This window comes from Drosophila sulfurigaster, chromosome 2L, assembly GCF_023558435.1.
Source record: "Drosophila sulfurigaster albostrigata strain 15112-1811.04 chromosome 2L, ASM2355843v2, whole genome shotgun sequence".
Taxonomy (NCBI): domain Eukaryota; kingdom Metazoa; phylum Arthropoda; class Insecta; order Diptera; family Drosophilidae; genus Drosophila; species Drosophila sulfurigaster.
The window spans coordinates 20989586-21004746 of NC_084881.1; the positions used below are offsets into that span (position 1 = coordinate 20989586).

At 36.3% G+C, this 15161-nt stretch overlaps 1 protein-coding gene across 3 annotated transcripts in view; it reads right to left on the reverse strand.

Moving 5' to 3' along the window:
• Positions 1-1468: 1468 nt before the first annotated feature.
• The window catches only part of LOC133842941 (glycine-rich protein 1), a 92042-nt gene continuing 78349 nt past the window's right edge, over positions 1469-15161 (reverse strand). The window contains exons 1-3 of one of the 3 annotated variants that reach the window (XM_062276269.1): positions 3237-3553; positions 1760-2242; positions 1469-1688 (exon numbers count right to left, since the gene is read on the reverse strand). In XM_062276269.1, coding sequence (XP_062132253.1) covers positions 2181-2242; positions 3237-3501 — 327 coding nt within the window. In that variant the 5' untranslated portion in view covers positions 3502-3553 and the 3' untranslated portion in view covers positions 1469-1688; positions 1760-2180. Of the gene's footprint in view, positions 1689-1759; positions 2243-3236; positions 3617-15161 lie in introns of those variants that run through there. The other 2 variants (XM_062276261.1, XM_062276253.1) reach the window with 2 other exon arrangements.

A 15161-nucleotide genomic window follows, 5' to 3' on the forward strand; every position in this document is an offset into this window, starting at 1 on the left:
TTTATTGATTTGTGTAAAATTAATTAATTAGAAATGCAATAACACTTTCTGTTATACCCTTGCAGAACGTATTGGAATGTGCAATCTACATAATTCAACAAAGAGCAAATCAGTAAAGGGAAAAGAATTGAACTCATGAAGAAGTAAGTAACAATATTATTAAATTTACAATTAATTAAATTTCTAATATAGAAATTGTATTTATTGCAGCTCCTGAAAAAACGACGACTATGCATCGAGCAAGAATTCATAATACTTATATTGTAGCTTAATTATTTATAGATTTACCTTTTGCTGAAAATTACCTTACTTACCATTTTACTATTTTCATAATAAAGAATAATTATTAAAAACCGATGAGATATCAATGTTGACCGCCTGGTTTAATCGAATGTTTGTCATCAAGAAGCTATCTCAACTTAGAAGCTCTACAAATGTGCTCAAATTTATATTTTACCTAAGCTCTACCTCAGCCATATCCTTAAGGATTTCGAAAGGACATACAATTTTGTATTCACAACACAAAGGGCTATCAAATATCGTTAAACAATTTTCCATTTTATATTAAAAATTTTTCGAAAAATTTTCTAAGGGGGAGGCATGGAAAATTGGCCAAAAATTCAAAAAGTCCTTGTAACTCAGCCATTTGAAGGACTATCGGGATGTCCTTTGGCACACAGATAGTACTAATCAAACCAAGCAGGATCGTAAAATCAAAAGGACGAATATCCTGTAAATAGCACAGTTACAAGGACTTTTTTTAAATTAAAAAATTGCTTATATCTTCGTCATATCCTGTCCGATCCTGGCAGGATAAGTGTCAATTGAAAAGGCCTATCATCGTGCCAAGGGACATCCAAATCGTCCTTGTAGTTCTCGAGATATCCTGCAATTTGTGAATTTCGTGGTTTTTTCTTGAGCTACGGGCCAAAAAATTTCAAGTGTTGGATTCTTAGATGAGACCATATTTTTTTGATGCCAATCGATAGAGTTGTTGTCTGCGAGTCCAGTAAACCATGTCCTTTGAAAATGCGGATGGATGTGCCTAAGATATAGGCACTTTTCTTCAAAGGATACGATATTTTTAACTTTATTTTTATGGCCTATATAAATGATTTTTTAATATCCTTTCGTACACAGTGTACTTGTAATATATTGAAGTGAACTATACAAAGTTAGAATGTCCTTAAATCAAGCAAAGAAAGAGCACCTATTTTAGTACAGAAAATTGGCTATAACTTGGCTATATTCTAATTCACCTATGTTATCTAATTCACCTATGTTATCTAATTCACCTTCGCATGGACTGTCGAAGGATTAAAGGACATTCCATTTGTTCTGCTCATTTTGGATGCATAGGGTGTTTTTTTTATTTCCAGTTAGTTCGTTCTTCTTTTTATTGAAATTGTGTTTTTCTGTTTACCATATAAATAATACATACAACATGAAAGTTCAGTTTAACAAAGTTTACAATTTATTAACGTATAAAAAGTTCGATTTTAGTAAGAGTGTTTAACATTCGTTCTTAATAAATTTAGTTACAGATTTATGTTAAATGCCATTTATAAATATGACTAATTTAAGGTTGATATGTGAAGTATCCAATACATTAGCCTCGTTTATAGTATTCGCCTGCAGCCCGCCCGTATGAAGCGCTTTGTGAGTTGTTGCAGACAGTCGAGAGTCATCTACATGAAACAAATGTGTCAAGAGTGTGATTAACCAAAGTTGCTGGAGAAGTGCTCTCAATAAAACTTACCACTTGGTTGTTATTGAGGTTTGCCCGGTCAGTGTCAATGCTGCCATCCAAAAAGAGAGTCGACGTCGTCTTCAGCAGCTGCTCCTAAACCGTTGATAAATGCTGGCTGGCAAATCAATCATGCGGCTGCTTAAGCTGGCAAACTGGCAACTGCTGCAGCTGTGTTTAGTTGTGTATCTTCTTCGTTTTGTTGCTTGTCATTTCAGTTGTAGCTTGTCGCATTGCAATGTCACCCGCATGCACTAAAAATTATCGTAACGAAACTCACTTGTGGAGGGAAAAGGAAAAGAAGTTGATCAAATATTCGTATAATTTGATTAATAGTAGAGGAAGTGCAAAACCTGGTCAGTGTGTAAAATGAATAATTTATGTTATAAAATGCAAATCAAAATTAATTACATTGGAAAACATTTTCCACTGATTACGAGCTCATCAATTTGTAATGAGCAGCAGGCTGTGAGCTGGAAAATAAGAAATTTTTGCCTACGCATATTTAAAATATTTAATGCTGAAAAATATGTATATATATGTTATGGTTATTTATGTGAATTATTCAATAAGCTGTAAATTAAAATCAATAGATTAATTATTATAATTATTATTCGGCTGCTCCTCCAGTATCCAGAATCCAGTATTCCATCCAAACCAAAACCAAACTACAACAAAAGCAAGTCACAGCGCCTGTGAAAGATAAACAGAACAGAAGAGAAAATACCAAAGGAAGCTGCCGGAATCAGGCGAGCCACATTATGTATGTATGTATGTAATGGGGAGGTGTGTGTATTGGGGATTTGTTGAACGTCGACGACGACGACGCCGCCATTGGGGAGTTGCCTAATAAAGTGAAGTCACAATGCAACGACTAGCAGATACTCAGTGTAGAAGTTGGGATAACTGAAGCATACCTCACAGCGTAGCAAACATGTGCAGGGTATGCAGAAAAAAGAGTGCTAAAATGTTGTTGAAAAGGTTAAAAGAGGAGGAGAGAGAGTTGCAGTAGAAAATAAAAGAAAACATAAAAGAAAAATATAGAGAAAAGCTGAGCTGAAGCTAAAGCTCAGCAGAGTACACGGACCCGAGTCAGGTGAAAATGGATTCTGAAAATTGGGTTAATTGATGCTTAGTGTGTGTGTGTTTTGCCTGAGAGAGTGTTGTGTGTGTGTGTGTGAGTGTTAAGTATATAAGAGTCGAGTGGGGCGGTTGGGCGTGGTTATTTAGCTAAAAGTGGCTAATAGTTTTTTTGCCCAGCCAACAGAACGCAAGCGGAAGCGGAAGTCGGAAATGCGCACAAGAAATTTCAACCACACACACATATATAAACTCTTCCTCTTCTCTGCTTTTGTGTATATGTATTTAATTGGGGCTAAAATGGCGGCGTCACCTCAACATTTAAGAGTTAGGGAAGCAGAGCTGCTGCTGTTGCTGCTGCTGCTCTACATGTAATTAGCATTAAACCATTTTGTCGAATTATACACACCGGGACTGCCCAGATCCGTGAGATTGGCATTAAGGGCGCCAGGCGGCAATGCTGGCCCAGCTGCTGCACCACCGCCACCTCCAGCTCCAGCTCCACTTGCTGCACTTGCACCTCCTGCTGCACCAGCTGCTGCCGATGGTCCATTGCTGTTGCCATTGCTGTTGCTGCTGCTGGTTGCTGCCGCTGCATCGAGGAGCATCCAGAGGAGCAGGAGCAAACGCAGCGATTGCAGCAGCATCGATAATCTAAGCGGCGATGACCTCATTTTGCAATTTGGTATTTTTGCTATGTGTTTGTTGTATTCCAGCAACGGCAGCATCAACATGTTCCATTTGTTGTTGCTTATCCGTGCGGCTCTGTTGGCGCCAATTGTGAATGCTCTGCAAATGAAAGCAAAAATAAAACCAGTTGAAAATGCGTTAAAGGATTTCACGTATTGATTTTTGCCCTCTCTATCTCTTGTGTTATTGTGGAAAAGTTTTGAAAACGTTTCGATTGCTCTGGCGACACTTTAGACCCCCCCGAAAAGTATCTTGCGGATGCACAACTTCTTGTTCTGCAAATGACACTTTGAAATGTTGCGCTTGGCTTACTGACACTTTAGGTGAACTTCTTAGCATAGTTTTTTTTTGTGTGCACAAAAGTATCTTGCGCTGCTTCAATCAATATTTCTCACTCTTGTATCTTTTTTTTTTTTGTGCAAATGTATCTTTCACTGTCACCGACTGCGTTGCGTCTATAAATTGCATTTTTGGCACGTAAATTTCGCAGCATTTTTATGCAGTGCACGCGGCGTCATTGTCATTAAACACTCGCGAATCGCGACACACCCACAATCAAAAAGGAAAAAATAAAAAGGTAAATGTATCTTGCCGATACAATTGCAGAAATTGCATTTATTTTCGCGATTGCTTTGCTACGTTTTTGTTGTTGCTGTTGTCGTTGACTTGACGGCTTTTTAAATTGTATCTCACAGATACGAGTGACGCTTTAAATTATCGATTTTGTATGTTGTTGTTTTTTGTGTTTTAGGTTGGTTTATAACATTGCGCTACGCTTCCTGCCACCTTTTAAGCATTGTCGTCGCTCCTTGTTGCTGTTGTTGTTGCTGTTGCTGTTGTATGTTGCTTAGCTCCTTGTTCGAGTTGTATCTTTGTTTATATTTATGCATTGCACTTGCGCCCAACTGGCTCTGTTGTCTGCTGTTTTGTTACATTTATAAATGGTTTACAGCACATGTGGCACACACACACACACTGTTCGACACACACACACACACGCACAGCTGTGGCTACAATTTGTAACTGTAGCGCATTTATAAATGTGGCTGCTACTCCGCTGCTCTTGAGAGTCCTTCATGGTTCACTCCGTTCACTCTTCTCCCTCTTTGTGCTGTTGTGCTGTTGCCTTCTTCCAATGTTTACACGCTCAACAACTTTTTGTTGGTCGTCAACAAACCATCATCAAGCAAGCAAGCAAGTAAGCAAGCGTCTTATCAGCGTTGCTGTTGTTGTTGTTGTTGTTGTTGGTCCTGCGGTTCCTTTTCGATATGGTTATACGACTGTATTTGATTTGTGTCTGTGTGTGTGTGTATGTGTGTGCTCTGCTTCCCCTTTTTTTTTTCCTTCTTTCGTTTCCTTTTGAGAAAACGTGCTCACATGCGCTTCTCTTGAATTTTCAGCGTCTCTCGCGCTTTTGTGTTGTTTCAGTCAATTGACGCATTTTAAAAACGCATAAAATTGCTTTATGTTTGCCTTTCCATTTCGGCTTTTCCCTCAGCTTCTTCTTTTTGTTTCGCTTTTCCACCCTCGCTTATCCGCATCGCATCGCGTCGCGTCGCGTCAATTTATGCAAAAGGCGCCGGTCTTGATGATGCATATGACAAGCAAAACGCTTCTGGGCCAAGAAGCAAACTGCAGCTGCAATTCTTCAGTTCTTCCTTCTTCTTCCTCCTCCTTCTTCTTCTTGCGAGTTCTCTCTGAGTGTGTCTCCTTTGTCTTCCCGCGGTTAAGTATCTGTAAGTGGTGCATAAGTGGAGAAGAAAATGTTATTGATGATTTATTTGCATTTGGCACTGATATATGCTAATGTTTCCTTTTGTCCCTGCCTGTCTGTCTGTCTGTCTGTCTTCTGTCTCTGTCTGCCTCAGGTCTCTCGTCTGCTTTCTTTTCTTAATCTAACTGTGAACAAAACCAACCAGAAAAAAAAAAGGTTGTGGAAAGGAATTTGTTATCTTTTGGCTGTTCGAATTGAATGTGTTTTTCAATTTTTCATGCACGCTCTCAGCTCAGGAAAATTATTATGGCATTTTCAAGTCATTTTTATTTGCATTTCGTGATTTCGTATAGACAGATAAGCCAACACAACACAGAGACGCAGATGAACCAACCGAAGCAGAACACTGAACCAAAAAAACGATTCATTCGTTACGGAATGCTGTGTGTTGTCTCTCGTTTTTTTCTGTCTGCCTGTCTGTCTGTCTGTGACAACTCTCAAATATTTGATTTAATTCCCTGACATACAATTAATCACTCTGCACCTTTTACGAGCTAAAAAGTCCCAAAGAGTCGAACAAAAAACACAAAACAGATACGAACCCGTTGTGCCTAAGGCAGCAGCAAAGACTTCTAGAGAAGTTGCTCATAGTTGATGGTTGCGTTTATTTGTTTATAATTAAATATTATTTGGCAGCCCCAAATGAGACAGCCAAAGAGCAACCGGAATGGCATTTATCAGTCATTCAGTCAGTCAGTCATTCATTCTCCCAACTTCTTCACCCAACTAGTTTCATTTCAGTTTTGTTCGCTTTTTGTTGCTTTGTTTTTAATGAGTTACAAATTTGGTTTTTCAGTTGTTTAATGGCTGACAGCATTATAGATTAGTGACCGAAAGTTTTTCTAGTTCGCTGCCCCTCGATTCTGATCTATCCTCGTCTCTCTCTCTCGCTCTTCAGTCTGGGAACTGTTTTGGCTGGCGGCAATTTTTTGTGTTTTTTTTTTTTTTTTGGTGTTGTCGTCTGTTGTCTGGCTACTTGGAGGGTCTCTGTGACTGCGTCTCGTTTCTCGCTAATGTGTTGCAGCTCTTTATGTGTGTGTGTGTGTCTGTTTTTTCTGGGCTAATAGCCCGACAACAGCCGACACTGCCTGCCTCTAAGCCAAGTGGCCCATTACAACAAATTCTCTTCTCCTCTGTTTTTGTTAATTTTTGGCTCGTTAGAAATGTTAGTTTATGTGACATTGGTAAAAGTTATCAGCTAAATAGCTGCCTTGATTAGGCACGAAAGTCAAAAGCAATTTGCTCTAGGCTAACAGAGTTTAGAATAAATGAAACTAGCAAAGATATTGATTGATAGATATAGTCGAAAACTAGAGCAATATTTGAGTATTTATTTAGAAGTATTTATTGTATTATTTTGAAAACTTCTCTAAAATGACAAATTTACAAAACTGTAACAGAAATGTAAAATTTCTAAAATGAATAAATTTGTACATTTCTCTGCTCACTTTAAATGAAAATTATAGTTTAAAGTCGAATATCTTAAGAGATTATTTATGTTAAATTTTGAGCAATAACAAATTGTTTTACCACAAAAATAGCTGCCTTGATTAGGCACGAAAGTTAAAACTAATTTGCTCTAGGCTAACAGAGTTTAGAATAAATGAAACTAGCAAAGAGATTGATTGATAGATATAGTCGAAAACTAGAGCAATATATGAGTGTTGGCAGTTTTATCTTAACTATTTCACTGAAGAGCAAAAGTTACAAAACTGTTCAAAAAATGTGTAATTTCAAAACTGAATAAACCTCAAAATTTCTGTGCTCACATTTTGAGAATATAGTTAAATATCTTATGAGATTTCTTGTGCTTAAATTTTGTGCATAGCAAAGACAATAAATTCGCTATACGAAGAATAACAATCTTTATAGAGTTTTCTTACCTGACTTACTATTTACTAAAAGAATCAATTCATTAGGCTCTTCAGAACATTTCATAAATTCTTAAAAATATACTAAATAAAATGCTCTAAGCAATGAAAATTTGCTTAAGAAAGATTGTGATTTCATCAAAAGCAATTTCTGAGATATTTTTGTTTATTATTTATGTCAGCAAATGCAAATTTCAATAGAAACAAGTCAATTTATTTTGCAGCGTAAGAAAGTGAAATTCGTCCAAAGATGCCACAAAACCATAAAATATATATATATAGAGAGAGAGAGAGAGATAACAAATACTTATAGTGCTTAGTTCTCAGTTCTCAGTTCGAATTAATTATTATGCTCAATTTATGGCTGGCACTTAAGTTGCCATATATACTCGACTCTACATATGCATACTATATATGGAAAAGCCTTTTTGGTGGCAGCAGGATCAAGAAATAAAGATGAAGCCACACTCATTTTGTGTGTGTGTGTATGAAGCCAAGAATAACCTGCATCTGTTGTGCTTAATTTAGCACTTTACTTAGCATTAACATTGAAGCAAAGCAAAACACACACACATACACACACACACCTTACACCACACACACACAGAGAAACACACTCAAACTGAGACAGGGAATGTTTAGCATATTGATAAGTTTAACCATATGGAGTTGAGTTGAGTTTTTCGTCGTGTGTGTTTGTGTTTGCCTCTAAAAGCTTGCCACATGCCCCATTAAAAATTCATATGCTCAAACTGTCAAGCAGCGGCAAGGAAAGAGGAAGGCATTTGAATTTCAAGTGCGCAGCCGTTAAAAGTGTCAAATTGGCAAAATGACGACAGTTGATGAACAGAAATACACTCTAAACAAATGCAAACAAAAACAATGGCAAAAACGCAAAACGCCAAAGCAAACTTTGACGCCTTTTTCAACACACACACACACACACACACACATATAATACTTGTGTTCAGGAGAGTTCATAAGAAATTGATATCATTTATCAAACTGACGCACAAGGCACAAAACACAAGGCAAAGCCAAACGCGAATCGAGCGTATATTTAGAAACTTTGGCAAATGAGGTGGCCAGAAGGAGGAGGAGGAGGAAGGAGGAGAGCGAGGAGCTTCAGCGACACATAAATTATGCGCATGGGAACTGGGCGGGGGGCGTGGCACACGCCAAATTGAATTGAATCAAATAAGTAAGCAGCCGACTGGGGCCACAAAAGTAGTTCATTAAAGAAGCTCAACGGCATTTGCATAAAACTCCCAAAAACAACAGCAGAAAAAACACACACACACACACACTTTTTTGAGCATGCCAGACTTGGCGTTACCCTGTTTGATTAATTAGTAACCAATATTTGATTGCTTAACCAAATTTAAGCCTCACTTTGTGCCACACTCTCACAACAAAAATTTGGAATTCAGAGCGCCACTTTAGCCCACTTTTAAATGGCTACAGGGTATTACACAACACAATAAAAGAAGAAGCAGAGAAAAACATCAACAAAAACATTGAGCAATAATCAACAGTGAAAAAATGTCCGAATATCCTATGAAAAACAAGCGAAAGAAAAAATGTAAATTAAAATAAACAAAGTGGGGGCGCCTCCTCCACAAAAACAAAAAAAAAAAACCAAATAAAAAAAAGAAAAAACTGGAAAAGAAATCAAAAACAATTTCCACTTGCCAAAACTTCAGAAGTCAGCAACATGCAACATGAATATCAAAATCCGAACAGTAAAAAATAAAATACGGTATAAATTGTATGTAGTACAAGTGAGGGGGGAGGAGCAGAAGGAGGAGGGGGAGGCAGAGAGCAGCAAAGCAGGGATCGATTCAGTCGAGAGTCGAGTGTAGTGCTTTGTACACGGTATTTGTATTTCATGGAACGAGTGCAGCAAATCAATGCGCCCACCAACCAGTCAACAGCAACAACAACAACAGCGGCAACAACAACAACATCATGGGGCAACAACAACAAGAAAATTGTTTTTGGGGTACGTAAACTATGCGCCGCGTGTCAGGGCCAAATTCTGGGAAAGAGCTTCTCACATACAGCCCACTTGGTAATAAAAAATATTTTCAATAATAAAGTGTATTAAGTTGTGAAGTGCACACACAGATACACATTTACAATCACGCACACACACACACACACTCACTCACACACACGCTTCGAGTTGACTGCAAGTGAAAATAAATGAAATGTGAACCAAATGGGAAAAGCTTCGAAAAGCAATAAGAGTGAATATTTTTTTATATGCTACACAAAAAAAAGAAAACAAAAGAAAATATAACACAAAAAAAAAAAAACGAATGCATAAAAATGTAAGAATTTGTGTGTGTGTTTGTATGCTGCGTGTAAATATAAATATTTTTTTTCATACACATATAGACGAGCAAAATTACGAGTATTGGCCTTAAATACCCTATAATTAAGAACATAGCAAAAAAAACGTTACTGCCACTTCTTATATTTAAAATATTTTTAAAATTGGAAAATTGCAGAGTGCAAACTTTATATGAATTTTGAATAGAATAGCAAAATATTTCCTAATTCCTATTTATCAAGCTAATTGTATATCTATATGAAATGACCTCACTTTCACTATTAAAATTGAATCGAAGGACAGTCGAAGTTAGAATTTCTATGAATCAAAAAGTGATATAGAAAAATTTAGTAATAAGTGTAAATCTTTACATATACTCAAGAATGAACTAGTTTCGAATATTCACAAAATAATACTAAAAACTAATACTAAAGCAAATTCCAATATTCAAGATTTAACAAGTGTCGAATCTTAAAACAAATAATACTAATTATTATTAATAAAAAATACCAAAAACAAATACTCAAGGATGAAAATGTGTTGAATCTATACAAAATAATACTAAATACTTATACTAAAATACCAAATACCAAAACTCAAGGATGAACAGATATCGATCATCAAAAATTAATACTAAATATTAACAATAAAAATACCAAATACAAAAACTCAAGATGAAAGGTGTTAATTATTCACAAAATATTACTAAATACTAATACTAAAAATACCAAATAACAAAGCTCAAGGATGAAAAGGTGTCAACTCTTCTACTAAATTCGCATACTAAAAATATACCAAGTTTTGTCAGACAATAGTCAATTAAAAGTGCACTCCTTGTAGGGTATTTCCTTGCCTGTTTACTGTGCACTACATCACTTTTGTTTATTACTGTGTAACTGTGTATCTGTATCTATAGATGTTACTGTTGTTGTTGTTGTTGCTGTTGTAGCTGTATCCGTAGCTGTTTCTACGAATATGAAACGAACGCATGAATGTGTCAATGGCTCAAAACGATTTATACAGCATATTAAATTCTGACATCAATGTTTGCTCGTATGCATTGTATGCACACTCACACACACACACATATACAAATATATATATATGAAAAGTAATAAAAAGAGAGCGTACAATATTCGCCCATCTCTTTCGCACCACTCGTTTGTATCGTTTTGATATGCCGTCTCTCCCTCTCTCTCTCTCCGTGCGCTGTGTCAACAAAAAGCTGAAAAATGTTCGTAATGAAATCAAATAAAGTGTATTCGACTGTGACATTGCAACAGTTAAAGCAATAGCCGGGCAACAACACAACTCGGTGCCTCAGCATCGCAATCTAATAGATTTATTTATACAATTTTTAACAGTAAACGAAATGACAGTTTGAAGCACTGCACAACAAAGAGCCCAGGGAAACTAACAACAACAACAAACACTCACGAAATTGAGACTCATTTAAGTTTCTTAGATTTCTCGCAAAAGAATTTGTTGCGTTGAACTTTTGAGCTTCGATTGAAGTGCAGCTTGTCGTGTGCTCTACTCTCTAATATACCCTGTAAAAATGGCATAGAGAGAGAGCCCCCTCTAGAAAGAACATAAAAAAAAGATAAAGTCATTTTTTTAATACTTTTGGTGTGTCAATAGCGAATGAAGCTTTGACTCTTGAATAAATCAGGAAAAAATAATAAATATTTTTCCTGTTACATTTTCCTCTTATAATACTTTTCATACTACATTTTCCTCTTTTGTAGAATTGAATTGTAGTATAACTTTAACTTACAGGGTATCTACAAGTCTATACTCATTGCACTCTCACATTTGTTTGCTGCTTATTGTTGTATTGCGTTGTTTCACATTTAAAGAGATTACATGAAATTGAAGTGGTTCGAAGGGCTTTACTCAGCTGCTTCGTTTGTATGTTGCATGACCTGAGGCCATTGTTTGTGTGGTCGCCACCAGCAGCAACAGCAACAATAACAACAACAGCAGCAGCAAGAGCAAAGAACTGAAGCGAATTGGATTTGCCTTGTAGCCTCCCAGTTGATGGATTGCCTGGGATTAGGGCACAGCACATTGTACACATGTACAACCCAACTACAATATAGAACCATATATATGTATGTAGAAGGCGGAATGCGCCAAGGGACATTCCACAGCCAGCAAAGAGTGCAAAGAGAGCTTGGCGGGAAAACAGCGTGAAAATAACATTGTAATGGAAAAGGTGTTGCTTTAGGTAAATATGAAAATCTAATGGTTGAAATTAGGCAAATTTGCACAGTTTGTTGATCAAAAGCACGAAACGTTCGCGAGTTCACGAATTTGTTACGAATTTGTGTGCCAAGACTCGATTAAAATAACAAATAGTTTTTTTTTTGCTCAAGAAATGTAGCACAAGAAAATATCAATAGTAATAACATTATTATCGAGAAATACAAGACGAACTATTTGTTTGAAATTAGAGTTGAAAATTATGAAAGATGAAAAATTCTTATTTAAAGTTGAAAGTTAGAATGAAAATGTCACATTATTTTAATAAGTGAAAACATGAAAATTTAATATTCATTTAAGACACTCCATAATAACAATACAAAGCTACAGCCATAAAAATGAAGTGCATAATTCTAGTTTTGAAAAAAATGTTAGTTTTTTGTGATACATTGTTTTCCTTGTCTCACAGTATAATCCATAATTTTAGAAATCTTTAGCCAGAAAGGATTATACAGTGCGAAATTCTAGCATTGAAAAATATGTTAGTTTTATGTGACACACATTATATAAAATAATTGTCAGTTTCTGTCTGTCCACAATTTGTTAATTTCTTCTTAAGACATTTTTTTAATTTTATTAAAGTGTTTGCAAAAATATGCATTTTCCATTTCGAAAGCTGTCAAATGCAGCTACATTTCTCTTTTTAGCTCGTTTAAAATTTGCTTCATATTTACTAATGGCATTTCAATGTACATATGTATTTCTTTTAATTAATAACAGATTTTTCTACATACAAAATGCATTGTTGTCATCAGTATTTCCTTGAGTGTTGTATTGTAATGTTATCTACAATTGTTTAATATATATATTTGATTTATTTATGGTATTTCTACATCAAATTTAAGTCTCTTAAAAAGAGTTGAGTTCTTTCTTTTTACGACTTTTACACAATTGTTATATATGTAACTAACTGAGACTCTAAAATATAATTATATTTTTCTATACCTTATTCAATTTTATATTCAATATTACAAAACACAATTGTGATATAAGATTTGCTAGCATAAATCTTGCAATTTCTCTGTCATTTCAGCAGTTGATTCAAGGCAAAAAAAAATCAACTGCAAATCAGCTGGCAGATATCTATTCAATTTCCGTTAAGTTGGCAGCATCTCAGAGCAGCAGCAGAGTAAAGCAATGTTCAGTTGCATTTCGCATTCTATTTGACATATCAAAGAGAGAGCGTTTGCTGACCCAACTGGAGGTTACACATCATGTTGTCTCTTTCTTTCGCTCGCTGCTTTGGGTGTGTGGGTGAATGGAACGCATGCATTCGAAATAACAACCGCAAATTTGCAATTCCCTCTCTCGCTTCTTGCTAAGAAATTTCATCACAAGAAGGGCAGGGGCGGGGGCGGTGAGATGAGTTGAGCTGCCATGGAACATGAATTTGTGGCAGAGAAATTAGCGAAACGCGTTCGTCTATGCAAACAGCATAGCCAGGCATGCCTTATAGACTTACACACACACACACACTGGTGGAGTATATGCTAATTAAAGGTCCTAACTGGGTCACAAGACACGGGCCTGAAATGTAGGCGCAGATGACACACGGCACACATTCAGAAAGCGCCTGCGAACAAACGCCATTTGCACGCTGGCCTTTTGGCTCTTTGGAGTTTGCCCATGGAGAGCTATCAATCTTGCGCATAGCCAAACATAATTTATAACTGAGCTACACACACACACACACACACACACACACCTAGTTGAGTGTTAAGGCGTGGCAAGTGCAGTGGGGGAGTGAGAGCGGGGAAGGTGGAGGTGGAGGCTGCTTTTAATGAGCCGCCAAAGCGTGAAAAAGCGCAACGATGCCGCCTCTTGTGCCTGCGCTTTTGGCTTTGCAGCTGATAATTATGAATGGAGCCAACTGTAAATCAACACAAAACAAACTCAACCCACACACAAACACACACACACATACACACTCAAGCACATTCAGTGAAGTGAAGTCTATGGAGGGAGAGCAATGGCCATTGAGCTGTCAGCTGCACAAAGTTGTGCAACGCGGGGGACGCAAAAGCGGAGGGGAGGTCCCATCGCTGATGCGGCAGCTACACCCAAAAAGTTACGCCCCCCCCACACACCAACACACACACATAGACAGGTAAGCAGCTTAATCGAGGTGCCCCGAACTGAATGCACAACAGTTCCAAGCTCAACTCTGTGGCTCTCTGTCGTTATCATTAGTTGCATCTTAGAGGCACTCAGCCGCTTTCAAAAGCTTTCAGGCCAGGACAGACTCTGTGCACCAATATAAACAGCAAGTGCATGACAAAGAGAGAGAGAGGGAGATAGAGAAAAGAGGAAAGATATATAAGTAAGGTCAAGGGGAAGCCAACGGAACGAACGACAGCAAAGGGAAGAATAACTAACCTGGAATTTTATAATTTATTGCCTTGACGATAGTGGAACAAATCTATTAAAATGCGCATATTAAGCCAAAAGCAGCTTAAGTAAATTACGCGCTTATAAAAAATACAAAAAAAAAGATGAAGAAGAGAACAAAAAGTATAAAAGTAAGAACAGAGAAGGCAGATAAGGTCGCTCCACTCGATGCTAAAACAAAAGCCGTTCGAAGATTGTTCGAATTGCTTAATGAAGCACTAAACTTCATCAAAGAAATACTACGACAACAAAAAATAATGAAGAAAGGATGGCAGAATATTAAGAACTATGCTAACTGAAATACTCTTAAAAGGAAAACTCTCAAAGTTCTGAAATTAATAACTACAAACTACTATTGTAAGTAGAAAATAAATTCTAAACAATAAATCAGATTCCATCGGAAATTTACAAAAATTATGAATAAATACTTCATTTAGAATTGTCTGCTTGCAATCTTAAATGCCGAAACATATTTTTTAAATAAATTATTATTCTTACACGCTTCCTTAAGTTTTCTATTATTTTATTAAAAGTGAATCATTCCAAAACATAACCTTAAATACAATAAAAGAGAATACACTTTTAAAGCAAACTATAATAAATTAAATAAATATATTATTCTACTAATTATATTATTATTATTATTTACAACTTTCAATAATAAAATCAACAACATTTTTTTACATTAATTTTATTTTTTCCACAAAACAAATCTTTCATAAAAATTGCTCATTCAATCTTTCAGCGCAAGAAATATAAAAGAGCTATAAAAAAACTTGACGAACATTTTTCTACATTCTCTTCACCTTCGACCAAGTTGATCGCATAGTTAAACTACTCATAAAAAAGAGCAGAAGCACACACACACACACACGCATAAATATGCTTGGCGGCTGCACAGATTAACAGAATGGAGCGGGCAATAAAATTAAAGTTTGTAAGGCGATAAAAATAAAAAATAAATTAACAACAAAGGGCTGAAACGCACAGAGAGAAAAAAGAGCAATCACA